General features: G+C 56.0%; 1 protein-coding gene, 1 long non-coding RNA gene and 3 other non-coding genes across 6 annotated transcripts in view; 1 reads left to right on the top strand and 4 right to left on the bottom strand.

Moving 5' to 3' along the window:
• The window catches only part of LRRC75A (leucine rich repeat containing 75A), a 45,136-nt gene extending 29,112 nt beyond the window's left edge, over positions 1-16,024 (top strand). The window contains exons 2-4 of the mRNA XM_054709467.1: positions 3,416-3,544; positions 11,557-11,672; positions 14,192-16,024. Coding sequence (XP_054565442.1) covers positions 3,416-3,544; positions 11,557-11,672; positions 14,192-14,732 — 786 coding nt within the window. The 3' untranslated portion in view covers positions 14,733-16,024. The remainder of the gene's footprint in view (positions 1-3,415; positions 3,545-11,556; positions 11,673-14,191) is intronic.
• Positions 16,025-16,217: 193 nt separating this feature from the next.
• LOC129147427 (uncharacterized) lies at positions 16,218-18,280 on the bottom strand. Of its 2 annotated transcripts, none has more exons than XR_008554781.1 (5): positions 17,944-18,280; positions 17,670-17,715; positions 17,191-17,256; positions 16,775-16,854; positions 16,218-16,548 (listed from the first exon to the last, which is right to left on the bottom strand). It is a non-coding gene; the product is annotated as an uncharacterized LOC129147427 (long non-coding RNA). The 2 variants fall into 2 exon arrangements; XR_008554783.1 differs by having other exon boundaries at positions 17,670-17,712.
• On the bottom strand, positions 16,615-16,687 carry LOC114227977 (small nucleolar RNA SNORD65). Its single transcript, XR_003614071.1, has one exon. It is a non-coding gene; the product is annotated as a small nucleolar RNA SNORD65 (small nucleolar RNA).
• Positions 17,338-17,405, bottom strand: LOC114227980 (small nucleolar RNA SNORD49). Its single transcript, XR_003614073.1, has one exon. It is a non-coding gene; the product is annotated as a small nucleolar RNA SNORD49 (small nucleolar RNA).
• On the bottom strand, positions 17,800-17,870 carry LOC114227973 (small nucleolar RNA SNORD49). The gene has a single exon (XR_003614067.1). It is a non-coding gene; the product is annotated as a small nucleolar RNA SNORD49 (small nucleolar RNA).
• Positions 18,281-18,440: the final 160 nt, after the last annotated feature.

Here is an 18,440-nt window from a genome sequence, read left to right as displayed (position 1 = left end):
TGAGAATGACCTCGCTCCATTTCCATCCGGCCCCCCTTCCCTGGCCCGGGGCTTGTGGACACGTGGCACAGGCCCTGGGACCTGCCCTCCCTGCACCCCAGCCGCCTCCCGCCCCATTTTGCACATTTCTGGGCAGAAGTTTGTATCCTGAGGTCACGAGTGGCCCCGGGCTTCAGTGTGCCCTGTCTTGTGTGCAGCACGCGCCCTGTGACTTCCCGGTGTTTCTAGACTGACAGGTCATGGCCTGTGACATTCCCAAATGGGTCTGTGGTCAGTCCTGGCCAGTGTGGCTCAGTGGGTTGGAGCGTCATCTCCTACACCAAAAGGCTGCAGGTTCGATTCCCGGTTGGGGCACTTGTGGGAGGCAACAGATCTGTCTCTCTCTCTCTCTCTCTCTCTCTCTCTCTCTCTCTCTCTCTTCTCTCTCTCTGTCTCTCTGTCTCTCTCTCTCAAGTCAAATTTAAAGGAAAAATTTAAAAAACGTCACATAGGTCTGTGATCCACAAGGTGAAGAAGCCCTGTGTGAGGGGAAGAGGGGCCTTCCTGGGGAAAGGGACAAAGGGACGGAAGGGGTGAGGGGAGCTGTGTTAGTGTTTCTCTTCCCTGTGGAGGGCTTTCCACGTGTTGCTTGGTTTTATCGCCCTCACCTACATCTAATGCAGGGTCACTGTCCCCATTGCACAGATGAGGAAACTGAGGCCCCCTGGCAGTAGGTAGCTGGCCCAGGCTGCAGCCTGGCTGAGGGTTGAGCAGGCCAGGACAGGCCGTTATGGCAGCGTCGCCCTTGGTTCTCAGAGACCCTCGGCTCTGAGAACACGGCAGTCGGCACGTCGGCACCTCCCTCCCCTGCATCCCTGCCAAACCGTGCGCGTCTGGATCTGGGTTCCCAGTAAATGACTTCAGCAGCCGGGGACCTGGTGCAGGGCCGCAGTCCTCCGAGGTTAATTCCTGCCGAATGGAAAACAGCCCCCAAGACTGGCCCCTTGACGTCCTCAATGACGCTTGAAACCCATCCCTTTCTAACAAAGAGGAGGGAGCAGAGTGCCCCGATGCTCAGGCAGGACCTGGCTCGAGCTGGCGTGGCCCAGGGAGGCTCCTGATGGCAGAGGCCTGGCCCCGCCCCTCCAGATCTGCGGGCAAAGACCCGTTCTTTCTTTCCTCTTAGAAATGCCTGCCACCGAACCACAGAACAGCACCCTGCCCTCCAGCCTGCCTGCCCCCAGCTCCCCCTTCACAAGGGTAGTTAAGTCAGAGCAATCCTTCAAAAACAGGCCCTAGGCTGGGCGTGGGCCCCCGCCGCTCCTGAAGTTCACTGTGGCCGCGTGCATCCCACACTGCTTCGGTGCTGAGATGGGGTGCAGCGCGGTTCTGTGCGGTGGGGGGTGTGGGGGAGGGGTGAGGACCAGGCGAAATGATTAGCCAGCGTCCATTACCTCCTATAGTTAGAAAAACAGAAAGAAGTGGGTGTTTTGCTTGCGATGAGAACTGTTAGGATGTTAACCAACAAACTTCAGCTGAGTAAATGTGAAGATCTGAAGAAATGTAAAGTCAGCTTTATTAAGTGATGCATGAAGCAGCAGCCCATCAGTCACTAGAAGGTGCTCTGTGAGCCACCTGGGAGGAATTTAGGGGCAGAAAGGGAGGCACTGAGAATTTCGGAGAATGGAGTATTTCCTTCCCTCTGGGAAGGCGGGGTCGCCACCTCGGGAAACCCCACTGAGCGCTCTAACATTTCGCTCCTGGGAGAAGTGGAGCTGCAGGTAGGTTGGTTAGTAAGGCTCTGTTTGGTATTGTAGCTTAGCAAACGTGACTCCATTTTGGCCCGTTATTTCTTTTTCTCTTTTTAGCAAGGATCGACTCCCTTGACACCTCTCAGATGTACCGTGCAGCAGTGTTCATTGTAGTCATCCGTTGTCCATTCCCTTCCTAGACGTCTGACTGTTGAAGTCAGCTGCTCGGGGCCTCAGTTTCTCCATCTGTAAACTGGGGGTGATGATGTAAATTCTGAATCAGGCGGGGAAGGCACTTAGAAAGGTTCAGGACATCCCACTGAATGGCAGCAACCCCCTGCTGGAAGTCACCTGTCACCCATACTGCCTGTCCCGGACAACAGGAATTGGGGAGCGGGGTTTGGGGATGCTCTTTCACAGTTGGAGGGCATAAAGTTTAGTCCAACACTCTAGGGTAGAAAATCATGTTTCTTCTTCAAAGCAATTTGCTCATTTCAAGCTCCCACCACCTTGGCTGGTGGGAAATTCAAGTGTAGTCATGTTTGGGAGTCTGCCCTTCCCTGGGGATTGTGCAAGAATTTGGGGTCTTACACAATCCAGAGCATTTGGAGCGGGGCTACTGGGTCCCGCTCTTGTCCAAGCGTGAGGGCCTCGTGCTGGTGGGCAGGAGTCTGCAGAGGCTCCCAGCGGGGCGTGTGTGTGTGTGTGTGTGTGTGTGTGTGTGTGTGTCTCCATCCCCACCCCCCACCCCCGCCAGATCCTTGTCCCTCCTCAGGCTTCGGGAACCTCTGTCCCAGTGGGGGTTTTTTGTTGTTGTTGAAAGTATTAAATATGTCCCCTCTCCCCCCCCCCATTGACCCTTCCTAGCCCCTCCCCAGGCCTTCACCACCCTGTTGTCTGAGTCCATGGGTTATGCATATATGCATACAAGGTCTTTGGTTGATCGCTTCCCACCCTCCCCCACCTTCCCTCTGAGGTTCAGCATCTGTTCCACGCTGCTGTGCCTCTGGGTCTGTTTTGTTTATCAGTTTATTTTGCTCATTAGATCCCACATACGAGTGAGATCATGTTGTCCCTGTGGTTCCTGCCACCGTTCCCACCCCACCCCGTGTCCTGCACCAGGCTCCCTCCTCTCCCACTAGGAGGACCCACGTGACACCCGCTCTTTGGGAGTCCTGGTGGGCCTTCTTCCTGGGGCCTGGCAGCTTTCCCGAACCCCACAACTCAGCCCCCTCCCACCGAGGCAAAGGGACACCGAGGTCAGGTCATCTACAGAGGAAGCAGGAAAAATGGCCTCAGAAGCAAGAAAAAGACAAACATCAGTGCATGGCCCTGTCTCCCAGCGGGCATTTCCAGGCGTGCCGTCTGCCCGGTCTGTGGACGGAGAAGCAGCCGGCGCGCCGGGCCAGCAGTCCTCGGCCTCCTCCGCGGGGAGCCTGCGCGGTGATAGCGGGCTGTCCGGGGAGAGGGCCATAACTGGCGGGCCAGCGCAGGGCTGCCTGGCTCCCTGGACGCTCTCAGATGCTTCCTGGACGGTTAGGAAGCCTCTCGGAGGGGTGCCTCCCTTGCCAGGGCTGTGCTGTGTGGGAGGCTGAGCTGCCTCCAGGGGGTTGCTTGGGCGTTTGGGTGGGACTTGGGAGTAGGGCAGGGCCGCCCCTGACCTCTGCGCACCCTTCATCCTGCAGGACCTAGGCATGGAGTCGACCTCGCTGGATGACGTGCTGTACCGCTACGCCAGCTTCCGGAACCTGGTGGACCCCATCACCCACGACCTCATCATCAGCCTGGCTCGCTACATCCACTGCCCCAAGCCGGTAGGCGGCTGCGTCTAAACCAGCGGGGTCCGGGGGGGTGAGGGGCATCTTTCTGGGCAGAGCAGCTCTGTGCCCAACAAGGGCTGGTCGATATACCCAGACCCAAGGAGGACAGGCCCCCACGTGCAGACACCAGAAGGGGAGAGGTAGGCCTGAGGGGGTCCCGAGGCCCAGCGTCCACGGCTGAGGCTGCACCTTGGCACCGTCAACACAAGTTTTGTTTGGCCACGGGGTTTTAAATCTGGATTTTTTGCCAAAGTATAAAAATCCATATATTTCACACAATCCCTATATTCAGTGGCCCTTGAAAATGGGGAGCTCCAGCAACAGGAAGCCCGCATTTCGATGAGTAGCCACCCGCGATGTGGGTTGTGCCCTGCACAGACTGCGGGCACAGAGGTGGCGGGCGGGGCAGGCGGGAGACAGCTAATCCCGCCCTCTGCCCACCACGCCGTGGCCACTGGTGCAAGACTGTGTCCACCTGGGGGGGCGGGGAGCTTTTTCTTGTTTGTCTGGCGGTGGCCCTGCATGGCCTCAGTCCCCACCCCGGGTGCCCTCCTTCTGAGCTGAGTGTCATTTTACACCCAGCACCCTCCTCATGCCCGCTCTCGCCTGGCCCGGGCGCCCCTCCATTTCCAGCAGCTTCCAAAGAAGGGCTTTCTCTGTGGCAGGGATGGAAGTCTTCACGCAGCGTGTGCTGTGATTTAAATAAAACCCAGACTCCTTCCCTGGCCCCGTCCCGGCGCCCCCTCCACCTGCCGACTCCCTCCAGCCCTGGGCCCCCCTCGGCCCGCAGCGCCCAGATCCTCTCCCACCCGAGGAGCTTTGCCGCCACCCTGGCCGCACCCGCCGCCTCTGTGTCAGGTTCCCTCCTCCAGACCCGGTGGGCTTTCCTCAGGGGCCTGGCAGCTTCTGCCTTAACCCCACGACTCAGCCCCCTCCCACCAAGGCAAAGGGCCACCGAGGGAGGGACACAGAGGAAGCAGTAAAAAGGGCCTCAGAAGCAAGAAAAGACAGACCAGGGCATGGTGCCGTCTCCAGCGGGCGTTTCCGGGCGTGCCGTCGCCAGGTCTGAGCGACGGAGAAGCAGCAGGTCGCCTCTCAGAGACCTTTGATCGGCCTCCTGATCAGCCCTGTCTCACACCCTGTTCATCTCCTCGCTTATTTTCTTCATTTCACTCACTAGTCTCCAAAATTATCTTGCTTATTTTTTTGTTGGCTAATGTAGCGTCTGCTTTCCCCACGAGAAAACAAACTCCGAAAGGGGCAAGAGACAGTTCACGGTCACATCGGCACCAAGCAGAGCGGCCTGAAGCAGGAGCCCCTTCCCGCTGTGAATTTTTAAGAGCGATTATTAGGGGTCGTGGCAGGAAGGAGGAGATGAATGGGACAGTGAGACCCCCGCGACCAGCAGCAGGAAGTCATTGCCAGGGGCGGCTGGAGGCTGTGCTGCTGCTGAGGCCAGATGAGCGCGCCTCTTCCAGACCCGGTGTGTGCTGTTGCTGCCTAACAGCTCGCCCGAGGCTCAGGGCTTTACATTGCCGTCCAGTCTCTGTCCGTCCAGTCTCTGGGGCAGGCGCCCTAGCAGCTCAGCTGGGTGGTCCTGGCTTAGCGTCTCGAGACACTGGCCCAGGCTGAGTATCTGGAGGCTCGACAGAGCTGGGCAGCCCGCCCCCAGGGCGGCACGTCCGTGGTTGTTGGCAGGAGGCCTGGGTGCCTTGCCGCGGGGCCTCTCCATAGGAGCCCCTGAGGGTCCCCACAGCATAGCAGCTGCTGCACCCAGAGCGGGTGACCCAGGAGCAAGCCAGGCAGACGCACAGTGCCTTTTATGACCTCGCCTGCCATCACTACCGTATTCTGCGGACTGCCCAGGTCAGCCCTGAGACGGTGAGGACGGAGACTGGGCGAGGGCACAGGAGTCCAGAACCGCAAGGGCTGTCCTGGAGGCTGGCTGCTGCAGGCTGACGCAGGGAGGGAATGAAAGAAACGCCTGACCTTTCCGCCTGCCCTCTGACCTCCCTCCCACAGGCTCCGTTAGTTCAGTGCCGCTGGGAGGCCTGGGCCAGGGGGCTGGGGGATGCCCAGCCTTCAGAGCACACAGGACAGAGAATGGCTGGGGAGAGGGAGCAAACAGGGACCCAGCACGGTCTCCAGCTGGATCTTTGATGAGTGAATGAATTTGTGAATGGATGATGGACGCCTTGGGCATAACACAGTGGAGAGCTCTGCGTGTTTGCCTGGGGGCAGCGTGTCCAGGTGGGTGTTGCTGTCTGACAGAGGAGACGTGGGGCCTGTCCGAGCCATGGGGCCCTCCTGGACGGGGCAGGAACACCTTGGATAGCATTTCTGACAGGCCAGAGTCCCTCAGCATCCTTCTCCGGGCCTCTAGCGGTGCCTACTCTTCCGACTTGCCCCGAACCCCTCTCCTGCCGTCTCCTTCCTTGGAGCTTCCAGTGTGGCTAGGACTCTGCTGCATGTACCTGAAGCCCACTCGGCTGCTCCAGCTAGGGACAGAATTTGCCCTGACACTGAGGGGCCTTGTGGGGGCTAAAGGCAGCCAAGCTCGAAAGAGGGACTAGAACACAAACAGTGCAGACTTCTCCCCTCTGCTACCTCCCCCAGACCCACCCACTCTTCCCTCGCTCTTTCCCAGGACAAGGGGACCAAGCCCACGGCTTCTGATTCACACCTCTGTCCAGCCCCGAGGAGGAGTCAGGATCCAGGGAAAGGGCTGATTGGCTGGGCTCTGCCAGTGCCCGCTTCTGGGCCAATCAGCTGTCGCTTGGGAGTGGCATGTGGTCACGCGGAAGGGCTGCAGCAGTGCAGCACTGAAAAGGAAGTTTCCAGCCTAGATGCAGGGCGCAGGGATCTCTGATGTGCATAACACGTGCTGCTCATTGTCCGAGCCCCCAGGGTTACACAGGGGGTGTGAGCTGCTCTGTACCTGAGAGGCATTTGAACCTCCCCCTCCCTCCCCCCCCCCCCCCCCCCCCCCCGCCAAACGGCACTTTCTCCTTCTTTCCCTCCTCCCTCCCCTTCCACCCCTCCTTCCCCCACCTCAAGCTCTGGCTCCACTCTGGGCCAGTCCTGCTTTGTCCTGTTCTCCGCAGGAGGGAGGCCTGGAGGGGGCTGTTGAAAAGCAATGGAGTGAAGGAAAATTAGAGGGGGCTGCTTAAGTCTCTCTGGGTGCAGTGATAGAAACGCCTCTCCGGGGGAGCATTGCAAAGCACAGGGCCTGCTGGCAGGTTGGGAGCCCCGCTCAGAGGCTGCGAGGCCTGGAGGTTTGGATCCCGATTCCATCTCACACATTGTGTGTTGCCAGTCTAGTCGGCTTCTTGATGCCCCAGGTTCCTCATTTGCAAAGTGGAGATACCAGAAGCCCTTTTCCTAGGACTGTTGTGAGTTACAGCGCTGTGAGGAGTTCACGCCCGCAATGTAGAGGCAGTGCCTGGCATACACTGCTAGATGCTCAAGCAATGTTGGCTGTTCCTTTAGTCCAGACAGGTTTGTTTAGTCCGTGAGGAGATGGCTTACATTTGTCTCTAGTCGCTTAGGTGACAGTATCTGCTGTCCCCATTGAGTGGAACAGGAACCCTCCTCCAGTCTCCAGGTCAGCAGCCAGTGCCTCCCCCTGCGCACAGCTGCCCCCTTGTGGCAGTGCCGCGCACTGGCGCTGCTTTGTCTCCTCTTTTCCTCCTATCAGGGCCCAGTTGCCCTGATTTTGGAAACCTTGGGAAGTGGTTAGAAGAGGAGCTGAAGTGGAGGGGCTTGGTTCTCAGCTTTGATTTTATAGAGAAAAAGAGCAAAATATCGATTTGTTGTTCCACTTATTTATGCCTTCACCAGTTGATTCTCGTATGTGCCCTGACCGGGGATCAAACCCACAACCTTGGTGTATCGGGATGATGCTCTCACCAATTCAGCTACCTTTGGAGCAGGCATTGGGGTGACTGACAACACTCTGTCCCGGTGTCCAGGAGAGATGCCGGGCAGACCACCAGCTCTCACCCACTGGTCCTTCTTGCCTGAAACGGTGCTCTCCACCTCGGCAGCACATGGGGATCACCTGGGGAGCTTTTAAAAACCCCACAACTGAACTGTTCACCCAGTGCTGGGGGCTGCCCTGGCGACCCGAGGGTACGGAGTCCTCGGTAAAGAACTGCAGCTCTAGGGCACCGTATCCACTGTCACCTCCCTTCTCCCTTTGGCCTCCAACTTGGCCTTCACCATGCCAGCCCCTCCTGGAGCCTTCGCTGCCCAAGGCCTCCTCGCCGACCTTCTCCTTGGTGCCCATGGCTCCCCTCTTGCTTCTCTGACTGGCCTTCTCCATCCCTTCGTGTCCGGTATGTCTCTGCTCCTTTGATGCTGCAGCTGTTCCCCCGCCTTCCCCTCGGCTCACTTCCTGGCCGGGGCTTTCATCAGATGCCGACGGACGTGTCCAGCCTGGACCTGTCTTGAGCCCAGCCCCATAAGTTCATCATGTCTCCCAGCTGGAAATGAGCCGGCATTCCCGTCCTGCTTCTCACCTGATTCTTATCCAGAGCCTCTTGCCTTCTACCACGGTCCCAAGGCCAAAGCCAAGACCCCCTCACCCTCCCTGCCCATCCCCTCCATCCTGTGCATGGTCAGTCGAGTGGTGGCCTCTGTCACTTTCAGCCATTACCATGGACCCAGCAGGGGTGCCCCAAACCACACACAAGCAGATGGGCCTGGCCCTGAGTCACCCTGTCTCCTCCAGTCCACCCCTTTCTCCATCTCCCCGTCAGAGGGACAGTCCTAGGATGCAAATGTGGGACTGTCTGCCCCTGCAGGGATTCCTCTGGTCCCCTGCTTCAGCACCATTATTTCCCAACACACACCCTGTGTCCAGACTCAGCAAGAAACAAGTCTAGGAACCTAGGAGTTGTAAATGCATTTGCCCGGAGTGACAGGTGACATCTATTTCTCTCACAGGCAGCCTTAGGCACTCGGAAGAGGTGAGGTTTGTGGAGAACCGGAGACCAGAGGTTTCCTTTAAACCAGTTTCATTCCGCCTCGGGCCTGCCTGCATCTGCTGATTCCTGTACATATGTTCACCTCTTCGGACACTCAGCTCCCCTCTTCCAACTCCTCTGTCTCTGGTCTCCCTCCCTCAGTCTCCTTCTCTTGCCTTTTCATCAGCCTCGGCCCTCTGAGCCCGTTTCCTCCTCTGTAAAATGGGGATAAAGAAAGCATTTGCTACACCAGGGTGTTGTGTCTGTGTGCACTAATTCAGGTTGCAGACAACAGCGGCTTGGGCCAAGGTGGTAGCCGTGGAAGTGGCAAGAAATCAGGCTCCAGATTGTCACCTGTCCCCACGCCTGCAACACCCTCCACACCCCCAAGCCCTGGACAAGTGTTGTCACTAATCCATCTGCTCTTAAAACCGGCTCAAACCTGAGCCTGGGCAGAAGTATCCTTCCTCCTTTACCCTGCCGAAGTTCTGTGTTTGTGCTATGTTTGCAATACAGCACCATATTTTTTTATTTTGTTGTTAATCCTCACCTGAGGATATTTTTTCCATTGATATTTAGAGAGAGTGGAAGAGAGGGAAGAGAAAGAGGGAGAGAAATATCCATGTGAGAGACAGACACATCGATGGGTTGCCTCCTGCACGCACCCCAAACGGAGCTGGGGATCGAACCTGCAACCCATGTATGTGCTCTTGACAGGGGATCGAACCTGTGACCCTTCAGTCTGAGAGTTGACACTCTAACTACTGAGCAACCGGCCAGGGTTACAGCACAGTATTGACTCAGCGAGCATTCCTGGAGAGCATACTGTGCCCGGCTATACTCAGAGCCCTTCACAAGTATAACTCATTTCATCCCTGTGAGGCTGGTACTGTTATCCCTTTACAAGTGAGCATCAGAGGCATAGAGGTCAAGGTATTTTCCCAAGGTCACACAGGAGATGACAAAGCAAGGATTTGAATCCACAGTTTGGTGCCAAGTTCATTCTCTTAATGACTCAATGTGCTGCTCCTCTGTTAGCAGAGTGAGGATGATTTGTACTAATAATCTATACTAATAAAAGGGTAATATGCTAATTAGGGTGGATATCTTCCAGACTTCCATCTGGACAAAGCCACAGCAGCTGTGAAGCCCAGGGCTCAGGCAGCCACCGCGGCAGGCAGTGGCAACAGCAGCGGGGTGATGGGGGCGGCGCCTTCCCCTGATCAACCCAGTTGCCTCCCTCAGAGGGGCCTGAGGGGAGCAGGCCTAAGCCATCAGTAGGACATCCCCTGAGGGCTCCCGGACTGTGAGTGGGGGCAGGCCAGGCTGAGGGCCCCCCCCCCCCGCAGAGCACGAATTTTCATGCACTGGGCCCCTAGTAATGATAATAAGAACCAAGCTGGCTTTTACCAAGGGCTCACTCTGCCGGGTGCACTGCTGAGCCCTGGACCTGGGTTACCAGCTACACCTCCCCACACCCACATTGCTGTCACAGGTGGGTCTCATCCCAGCCCTGGCACGCTGGCCCTCAGCTGTCTGGTGGGAGCACACACTCAGCCACTCTCCCGGGGCTCAGTGACTGATAGTTGATTTGAATTCCCTTGGGATGGAGTTGGGAGTCTCTCTGGAATCTCTCTGCTGCCATCTTTAACACAGGGCATTCGTGTTCTAGAGCTGCCATGAAAAAACACCACTTAAACAACAGGAACTTATTTCTCCCAGTTCTGGAGGCCAGAAGTCCAAGTTCAAGGTGTCTTCAGATTCATTTCCTCTGAGGCCTCTCTCCTTGGCTTGTAGATGGCCATCTTCACAAGGTCTTCCCTCAGTACAAGTCTGCATCCTAATCTCTTTTGAGGACACCAGCCACTGGGTCAGGGCCCACCCACATGACCTCAGTTTACCTTAATTCCTCTTTAAAGGCCCCATCTCCAAATGCAGTCACATTCTGAGGTATTAAAAGTTGGGGGGGTGCCCTAACCGGTTTGGCTCAGTGGATAGAGCGTCAGCCTGCGGACTCAGGGGTCCCAGGTTCGATTCCGGTCAAGGGCATGTACCTTGGTTGCAGGCACATCCCCAGTAGGGGGTGTGCAGGAGGCAGCTGATGGATGTTTCTCTCTCATCAATGTTTCTAACTCTCCCTCTCCCTTCCTCTATATAAAAAATAAATAAAATATATTAAAAAAAAAAAAGTTGGGGGGCCGGGGGAGGCCCAACCAGTGTGACTCAGTTGGCTGAGCACTGTCCTGTGCACCAGAAGGTTGATGGTTCGATTCTCAGTCAGAGCACATACCTGGGTTGTGGGCTGATCCCCAGTTGGAGGCGTGTAGGAGGCAGCCGATCAATGATTCTCTCTCATCATTGATGTTTCTATCCCTCTCTCCCTCTCCTTTCCTCTCTGAAATCAATAAAAATGTTTTTTTTTTTTTAAAGAATTTTGGGAAGGACACAATTCAGATCATAACCCCAGGGTCTCAAACTCAAATGCTGATGGGCCAGACAGGTAACAGATGAATGAACTGGGCTGGGGAAGACATGGCTCCTTCATTCTTTTCTTTTCCCACTTTGGTCCTGGGTAAGAGACATGGTGACAATGTCTCACTCTCCTCTGTCCCGTGTGAAATACAGAGCAAGGACGTTTGCTCATGGCTGCGTCTTCGGCTCTGAGGACAAGTGTCTGGCACCAGGTGCTTGGTAAGTATTTGTTGAACAAGTGAACGAGCAGAATGGCCCCGAGTGCAGGGGCGTGGCCGGGACCACAGAGAGTCCTGCTAAGGGATCAGCTGGCAACTCGGCCCCAATGAGTTGTCAGATCACCTGGCATCCCGACTTTTCTATAAAGCTCCAGTTTTTCAATCATAGCAACTAATTCGCAAAAACTGAAACCATCATGCAGGTCGCTTTAACCACTGCTCTCTGCGAAGGGCACCCACCTATCGGCGCCCAGCTCAGCCTGGGGTGCCATGCTCTTCCTGCAGGGACAGGAAGCTGGAGGTGGGGGGCTGGGCTCTTCACACACATGCCCTGTGGTTGCCTCTGCAGGAAGGCGATGCACTGGGCGCCATGGAGAAGCTGTGCCGGCAGCTGACATACCACCTCAGCCCCCACTCCCAGTGGAGGCGGCACCGGGGACTGGTGAAGAGGAAGCCACAGGCCTGGTGAGTCACGGTCTGCCCGCCCCCCTGCCCAGGCTCCTTCGACAAGGGCAGCCCAAAGACTGTCTGTGTCAGGCTGGGTGTACCAGCACCCTCCCGGGGGCGTGGGTGAAGGGAAGAGCTGGAAGGCTGCCTGGAGCGGCGAGAGGGAGAGAATTCAGTGGTGGGCATTCCAGGTGGCAGGAGCCATGAAAGGCCCTGGAGGCAGGGCCCTGTCTGTGGGGTAGGAGCTGGGGATGTGGGCTCATTCTAATGGATGGGTGGGGAGGGGGGTATGAGTTTCTAATTCCTGGTGCAGTGAACATGGGCACACTCACTCACTGAACCCCCAGTGCCTCCTGGTTATCCCCTCGGGAGACCCAGACCCCAAGCACATCCCTGGTTCATGCAGCAGTGAGAACCCTCAGGGGGTTGTGGCCCCTGAAGACTGGGGAGAGGAGGGCACATGGGACACAGAACCTGTGGCCATGGCAGGAAGTGGATGCAAGGGAGCCTGGAGGGAAGACTTCCTGGGGGAGGACAAGGCTGCTGTGGGCTCACCCTTCCAGGCCTGCAGCTGGGGGAGGGAGGACTGCCCCTCCCTTTCCCGTCCAGACACCCCCACCCCCAAGCAGGGGAGCAGGTGGGTCGGGGAGGGCTTCCCAAGTGGAGGAAGTGGGGCTCCCACTGGCTGAGGGCAGGGGCCACTATGCAGACAGAGTGGGACGGGAGACCCCGGGACCGGCGATGCCAGGACACCTGGTGAGCTAGTTGTTTAGGTCTGAGGAGCTGGAAATGTGAGCTCTGCTGGAGTCCAGGGCCTCTTCTACTGTCTCCCCAACACACGCATGCTCAGTCCATTCTCCATTCCGCTTTGCTCCTCTAAGGCGGCTTCTGGTCACACTGAGATGCCAGCAGGGCCTTAGGTGATGGGTCCCCAGCCCCTCACTCTCTCCCCTCCCACTCTCCTGTGCCCCCTGCCACGCTTTCCTTCTTGCTGGTTCAGACACACCAAGCTCTCTCCAACCTCAGGGCCTTTGCACTTGCACTCCCTCTGCTGAAACTCTTCCAAACCCTCCCGCTGGCCTGCTTGCTCCTTGCTCGTCAGCTCAAATGTTACCTCCTCAAGGAAGCCTTCCTGAGTAGCCATACCCCCTCCCCCCTCCGCGCCCCCCCCCCCCCCCGGCTACTCTCTCCCTTGACTCTCAGGTGGTCTTGTTTGTTGCCCAGCCCCTCTCCAGCAGAATAAAAACAGGAGTCTTATCCATCTTGTTCACCACATGGCCTTGGTGCCTAGGGCCGTGCCTGGCACCTAGTAGGAGCTTAACAAACACTTGAAGGACTGACCAAGGTCGGGGCTATTACTGTTGCTGTTTGGCCACGATGGACCAGCTGAGAAGTGGCAGGGCCAGATTCACACCCCAGGCTCAGGCTGTTAACCACCCACTTCCCATTTCCCTGCTGTCATAGGCCTGCTTTATTAATAACATTAATGAGAATCACAGCCAACACTAAATCACCCTAAACCAGCGGTCGGCAAACTCATTAGTCAACAGAGCCAAATATCAACAGTACAACGACTGAAATTTCTTTTGAGAGCCAAATTTTTTAAACTTAAACTTCTTCTAACACTTCTTCAAAATAGACTCGCCCAGGCCGTGGTATTTTGTGGAAGAGCCACACTCAAGGGGCCAAAGAGCCGCATGTGGCTCGCGAGCCGCAGTTTGCCGACCACGTTCCTAAACAATGCCGGCAGTGTTCCTGGCCCTTAGATGTCAGGCCTCGAGAGCTTCAGCTGCAAACGCCCTGCGGCTCGGCAAGATGAGCACACTGAGGTGGCCTTTCAGCTTCAGGAGGTCCCGAGCATAGAGGATAGGGGTTCGCCTGCTCAGGCTGCTGCTACTAATGTGTGCAGGCTATTGCCACTACCCGCACCCCTCCTGAGACACCTGGGAACGGGGAGCTGTGGCCAGAGCAAGCAGGGGAAGAAAGAGCAATGGCAGAAGGCAGGGAGTGGAGAGCACTCGGCCACCAGGGTCAGCAGCTCCCACCGGGCTGGCAGCCGGTCTGCTGTCTTGTGGGGATCTCCCTAAGGATCCCCATCTGTTGAGGAAGATGGCCTTAAAACAGGAGGTGTCAGAGCTCTTGCAGAAATAGGAAGTTCAGCTCAGGTGATTAATAATGTCAGCAGCAAATATTTATTCATCACCCAAACAAGGCACTGTTTTAAATGCTTTGCATTTATTATCTTCACGTAACAACCCTGTAGCACTCAACTAGCTCCATTTTTTCCAGAAAATAACTGAGGAGCAGAAAGGTTAAGGACCTAACAAATCAAGGTCACACTGAGTAGGAAGGAGTTAGATGCAAACCCAGGCATGTGGCTTGAGTGTACCCTTAGTCACTGCAGAAGCACCTGAGCTTTCCCTGTGGTCCCTCGGCTCTGGCCAGCGGGGCCCAGCCAGGCCGAGATGTGGGGTAGTGCCGGGGACTAGGGTGTTCCCTCCCATTACCTGAACCTGCTTGTCCCTCCTCCCCTTCAGCCTCAAGGCTGTCCTGGCTGGAAGCCCTCTGGACAACACGGTAGACCTGTCGGGCATCCCGCTGACCTCCCGTGACCTGGAGCGGGTGAGCAGCTACCTGCAGCGCTGTGGGGAGCAGGTGGACAGTGTGGAGCTGGGCTTCACGGGCCTCACAGATGACATGGTCCTCCAGCTGTTGCCGGCACTCAGCTCGCTGCCCCGCCTCACCACGCTGGCCCTCAACGGCAACCGGCTGACCCGAGCGCTGCTGCGTGACCTCACCGACACCCTTAAGGACCCCAGCAAGTTTCCCAATGTCACGTGGATTGATCTGGGCAACAACGTGGACATCTTCTCCTTGCCCCAGCCCTTCCTGCTCAGCCTGCGCAAGCGCTCCCCGAAGCAGGGCCACCTCCCCACCATCCTGGAGCTGGGCGAGAGCCCAGGCTGTGTAGAGGAGGCTTGGGATGGAACAGTGGGCCAGGAGGACCCTGCAGGGGACCCTGTGGCCCCCCCTAAAGACCTTGAGGGCAGGGAAACTGCAGGTCCAGCTCAGACGTGACGTGGAAGTGGGGGCCTCACCAGGTAGTCCTTGTGGGGTATGATGGCTGAGGCAGAGTAACGACTACCCGAGCAGCCCCACCCGTGGGAAGCCAGATCAGAATCTGGGAAAGGGTGATACTTCTCACTGGTCCATCATACCCCTCATCCATCTCCGTTATCTTTGTTTGGCTCCTGAGAATTCACCCCTGGCTCAAGAGTCAGCCCTCGGCCTCCCCACTCACAGGTTGGGATGCTGGAAGCTTGAGCTGAGTGTATGTAGTTGGGGCCTACATCCAACCCAGGACTTGCAAATTTTACATTACATTTGTTCTGTTCAGGGCAGCAAACTCCAGCCAGATGCTAAATGTGCTCAAGGCAGGTTGGCATCTTGGTACCCCATCTCCTGAGTGGCCCTTGGGGTAGGGAGACTGGGCTCCTGGCTGCCAGGTTCCAGGAGCCGTCGTCCTTTGGACTGAAGGCTGCCTACCTCCTCCTTGTGAACCCCTGGGCTCCTTGTAACTGACTTGTCTCAGCCCTTAACCCCATGATTCCAGAGGCCTGGCCATGGGACCAGCCACCAGCCTTCAATGTAGAATATCCTAGGGTATCTGGAGCAGATGGGAATGCCCAGAGAAACCCCACACACACCCCCAAAGACTGACTTTTCCATGGGTTGTTCCAGTGTTGCTAGTAAGGACCCTTTTCCAGTACTGTGAGTCTCTGAATAATAGTCCTTGCCTCGGCATTCCCAAAAACTATCATGGAAGGTTCTTATCAAACACCCAGGACAGGAATGCAGATCTGGGCCCTCCAAAGACAGCCATAAGGGAAAATGAGGTTCCCCAAAGCAAGTTTCCATCCGCCCTTAACCAAGGCTCACCAAGCTTTTAAAAATCCTTTCTAAACATAAACAGCAAATCCTGGGAACCAATCTGAGCCAGAGAAAATCATGTCAGATGTTCCCTCCTCAGGCCATCAGAGGACTAGCAAGTGCAGCCCCACAGGATGGTAGGCAAAATGCCAACACAGGTAGACAAGATGGGGGCTAGGCACAGCGCACTTTAGGAGTTACTAGAGGGCCAGGCCAAGGACAGCGCCCAGAGGAACTAGGGACTGGACTGTGTATGGCTGCTTAGATGCTCTGGGAATTTTAGCCTCTAAGAGCAGCTTAGACCATAGGAAGTTGACAAGTGCTGGACTAATATTTCCCAGCAGTGACCAAGTTTAACTTTCTTCAAATACACATTTAAGAACCAATACCAAAGACCATCCTTTGTTGTTTATGGTAATTGCATGGATATTAATTTCAGGAGGAAGCTTCCAACTTCAAGAACTTGGACCCTTGCCTAATATAACAAATACTAAAATGTACATAAACTCCTTGAGTGAGGGATTGTAATGACACCAAAGTGCTCATCCTACAAAAAGGTGGTCAAAGTCCATCTTGGCCCTTATTGGAAAGACTGGCCTGATACTTAGCACAAAGTGAGACTTTCTTTTTTTAAAAATGTATTTTTATTGATTTTAGAGGGAGAGAGAGAAACATTAATAAGAATCATTGGTCAGCTGCCTCCTGCACACCCCCCACTGGGGATTCAAGCCTGCAACCTGGGCATGTGCCCTTGACTGGAATCGAACCTGGGACCCTTCAGTCTGCAGGCCGATGCTCTACCCACTGCACAAAACCAGCCGAGGCAAGGTGAGCCTTTCTACACCGAATGTTGAGGCCTAGGTTTCTGTGTGGAGTCCAAATTGATGATGACTGACCACTGGTCCTTGGAACTTCAAATTCTGCCCCTGCTGCAGCATGGCTGACCATCCTCTGGAAAAACAGCCTGCAAGGAACTAAGTATCAGTCACACGTCCTACTCCAAACGGCAGTCACTCACAGCATAGGATATCTTCAGAAAACCGTAAGCTCACCACCACACAATCTGCCGGTAATTCCAGCTATTTTGGGTGATTTCATCATTTGATATCCTTTTCTGCAAGTTAATGTAAACAAAACTAGCTGCTCATTTATTGACCATGGGGACAATCATTGTCCAGATGGAATCTTACCTCTTTCCAAGGTAAGCTGTGCTGCTGCCACCATCACCAGCTTTGGCCTGCCCTGGTCACCATTCTTGAGCTCTCAGAGCCTGGGGGAACGAATACCACACCCAGTCAGCACATGCAGTTCTGATCACAAGTCTCAACTACAAACCTAAGTCCAGTAAGTCCTATTTGGCTTCTTGTGTATTGTAAGTGCCACTTACTCAGTTATTTTAAACATTACAAACCGAAGGCTATCATTTTTTAGAATGAAAATCACGTTAGAGCAGAAAGGCAATTTTCTCAGGATTATACATCCATAAAGTGAAAAAAGAACTCCAGGGTATGCTCTGCCCTCTGCTCCACTGCCAGTATCTGACCTAACCGGACTCAACTACCAGCTAAGCATGCTCACCCACTCACCTCTCCAGACCAAAGCTTACCTCATGGCAGGCCAATGCTCCTCACTGCAGTCCTCCGCTCTTGCCAGCTCTTCCTTCATTTGCAACCTGGGTGAATACAGAAGGCAAGGGTCACAGTCCCCACCAACTGACGCCTGGGCACCAGCAACCTGAGCACGTGTTGACTGCAGTCAGCCAGGAATTATCGTCAGTTATCGCTTCTGACGGCACTTCCTATGGGTGATTTCATCAGAGCAGTCCATTCCCAGTACTGCCCAGCCATTACCTGGATTAGCTAATGTTGACTGAGCCAGGAGGCATTTTAATGGAGTTTAAGCGTATAGCTGCGATTTAAATGGTTCAGGTTAGGGATAACGACCTCCTAGCCATTGCAATTATGCAATGAAGCAGTGCATAACAAATATGTAAAGTTACAACTGTATAACGTCAGGCAACCTCAGGGCATTGAAGGAAACAAGACACCCAAGTTCATACTAAACCCCGGCTAGCCTAGGCCTTACCGCAGGGCGCGGCGCTGCTCCCCCTCGGCACTCTTCAGTGGGTCTGCTGTCGGAACAGGAACAGGGACATGCATTTAGGGCGGATTCGGCTCGTTAACAGCAACTAAACTATCGAGGTTTCAGCGACTGCGGTCAGACAGGTGTGAAAATCGTCAGTTATCGCATCTGACGGCACTTCCTAATGTCAGTATCATCAGGGCAGTCGACCAAGTCTTCATGAGCCCATTAAACGCCACCCACGTGTAGCGCCCCTGGGTGCAGGGCCCCCGCTTACCGAGTTCTCTCGGATCTGCTCACTCCCAACGACGAGCCCAGGCCAAGGGGCCCCGGCCTTCGGCGACCTCAGGCTCCGGGGAGCGGCGGGCCTGCGGGACAAGCACGCGCCCGCCGCCGCGGCCCGGCAGCGTGGCGCGGCCCCGCCAGTCTCCAGTCCCCGCCACGGCGGCCGCCCGAAGCCCACGGGGGCGGCCACCCGCCGCCCGCCAGTTAAGCTCCCCGAAAACATCTTCCAAACTGGACAAAGGCACTAGCTCGCTTGCCTTTACCACCGGCTACCAGCGTCAGACGCAGAAAAAACCAACCCGCAGCAGCCGCGGAGAAAAGGCGGCTGGTGCCGCGGCCCGCGCCTTTAAGGAGTTGGGACATTCCACTCCCCACAGAGCGGGGGTGACGCCGGCAAAGACTCGGGCCCTTCCGCCTATTCTACAGCAGGCGCGGTCCACCGACCTCCCCCGCCCTGCAGAGCTGTGGTCCCTCCCACGGCCTCGGGAA

The sequence above is a fragment of the Eptesicus fuscus genome, chromosome 20 (genome assembly GCF_027574615.1).
Source record: "Eptesicus fuscus isolate TK198812 chromosome 20, DD_ASM_mEF_20220401, whole genome shotgun sequence".
NCBI lineage: Eukaryota > Metazoa > Chordata > Mammalia > Chiroptera > Vespertilionidae > Eptesicus > Eptesicus fuscus.
The sequence above is the reverse complement of the archived record's forward strand: the minus strand, read 5'-3'. Positions and strand labels throughout refer to the sequence as shown.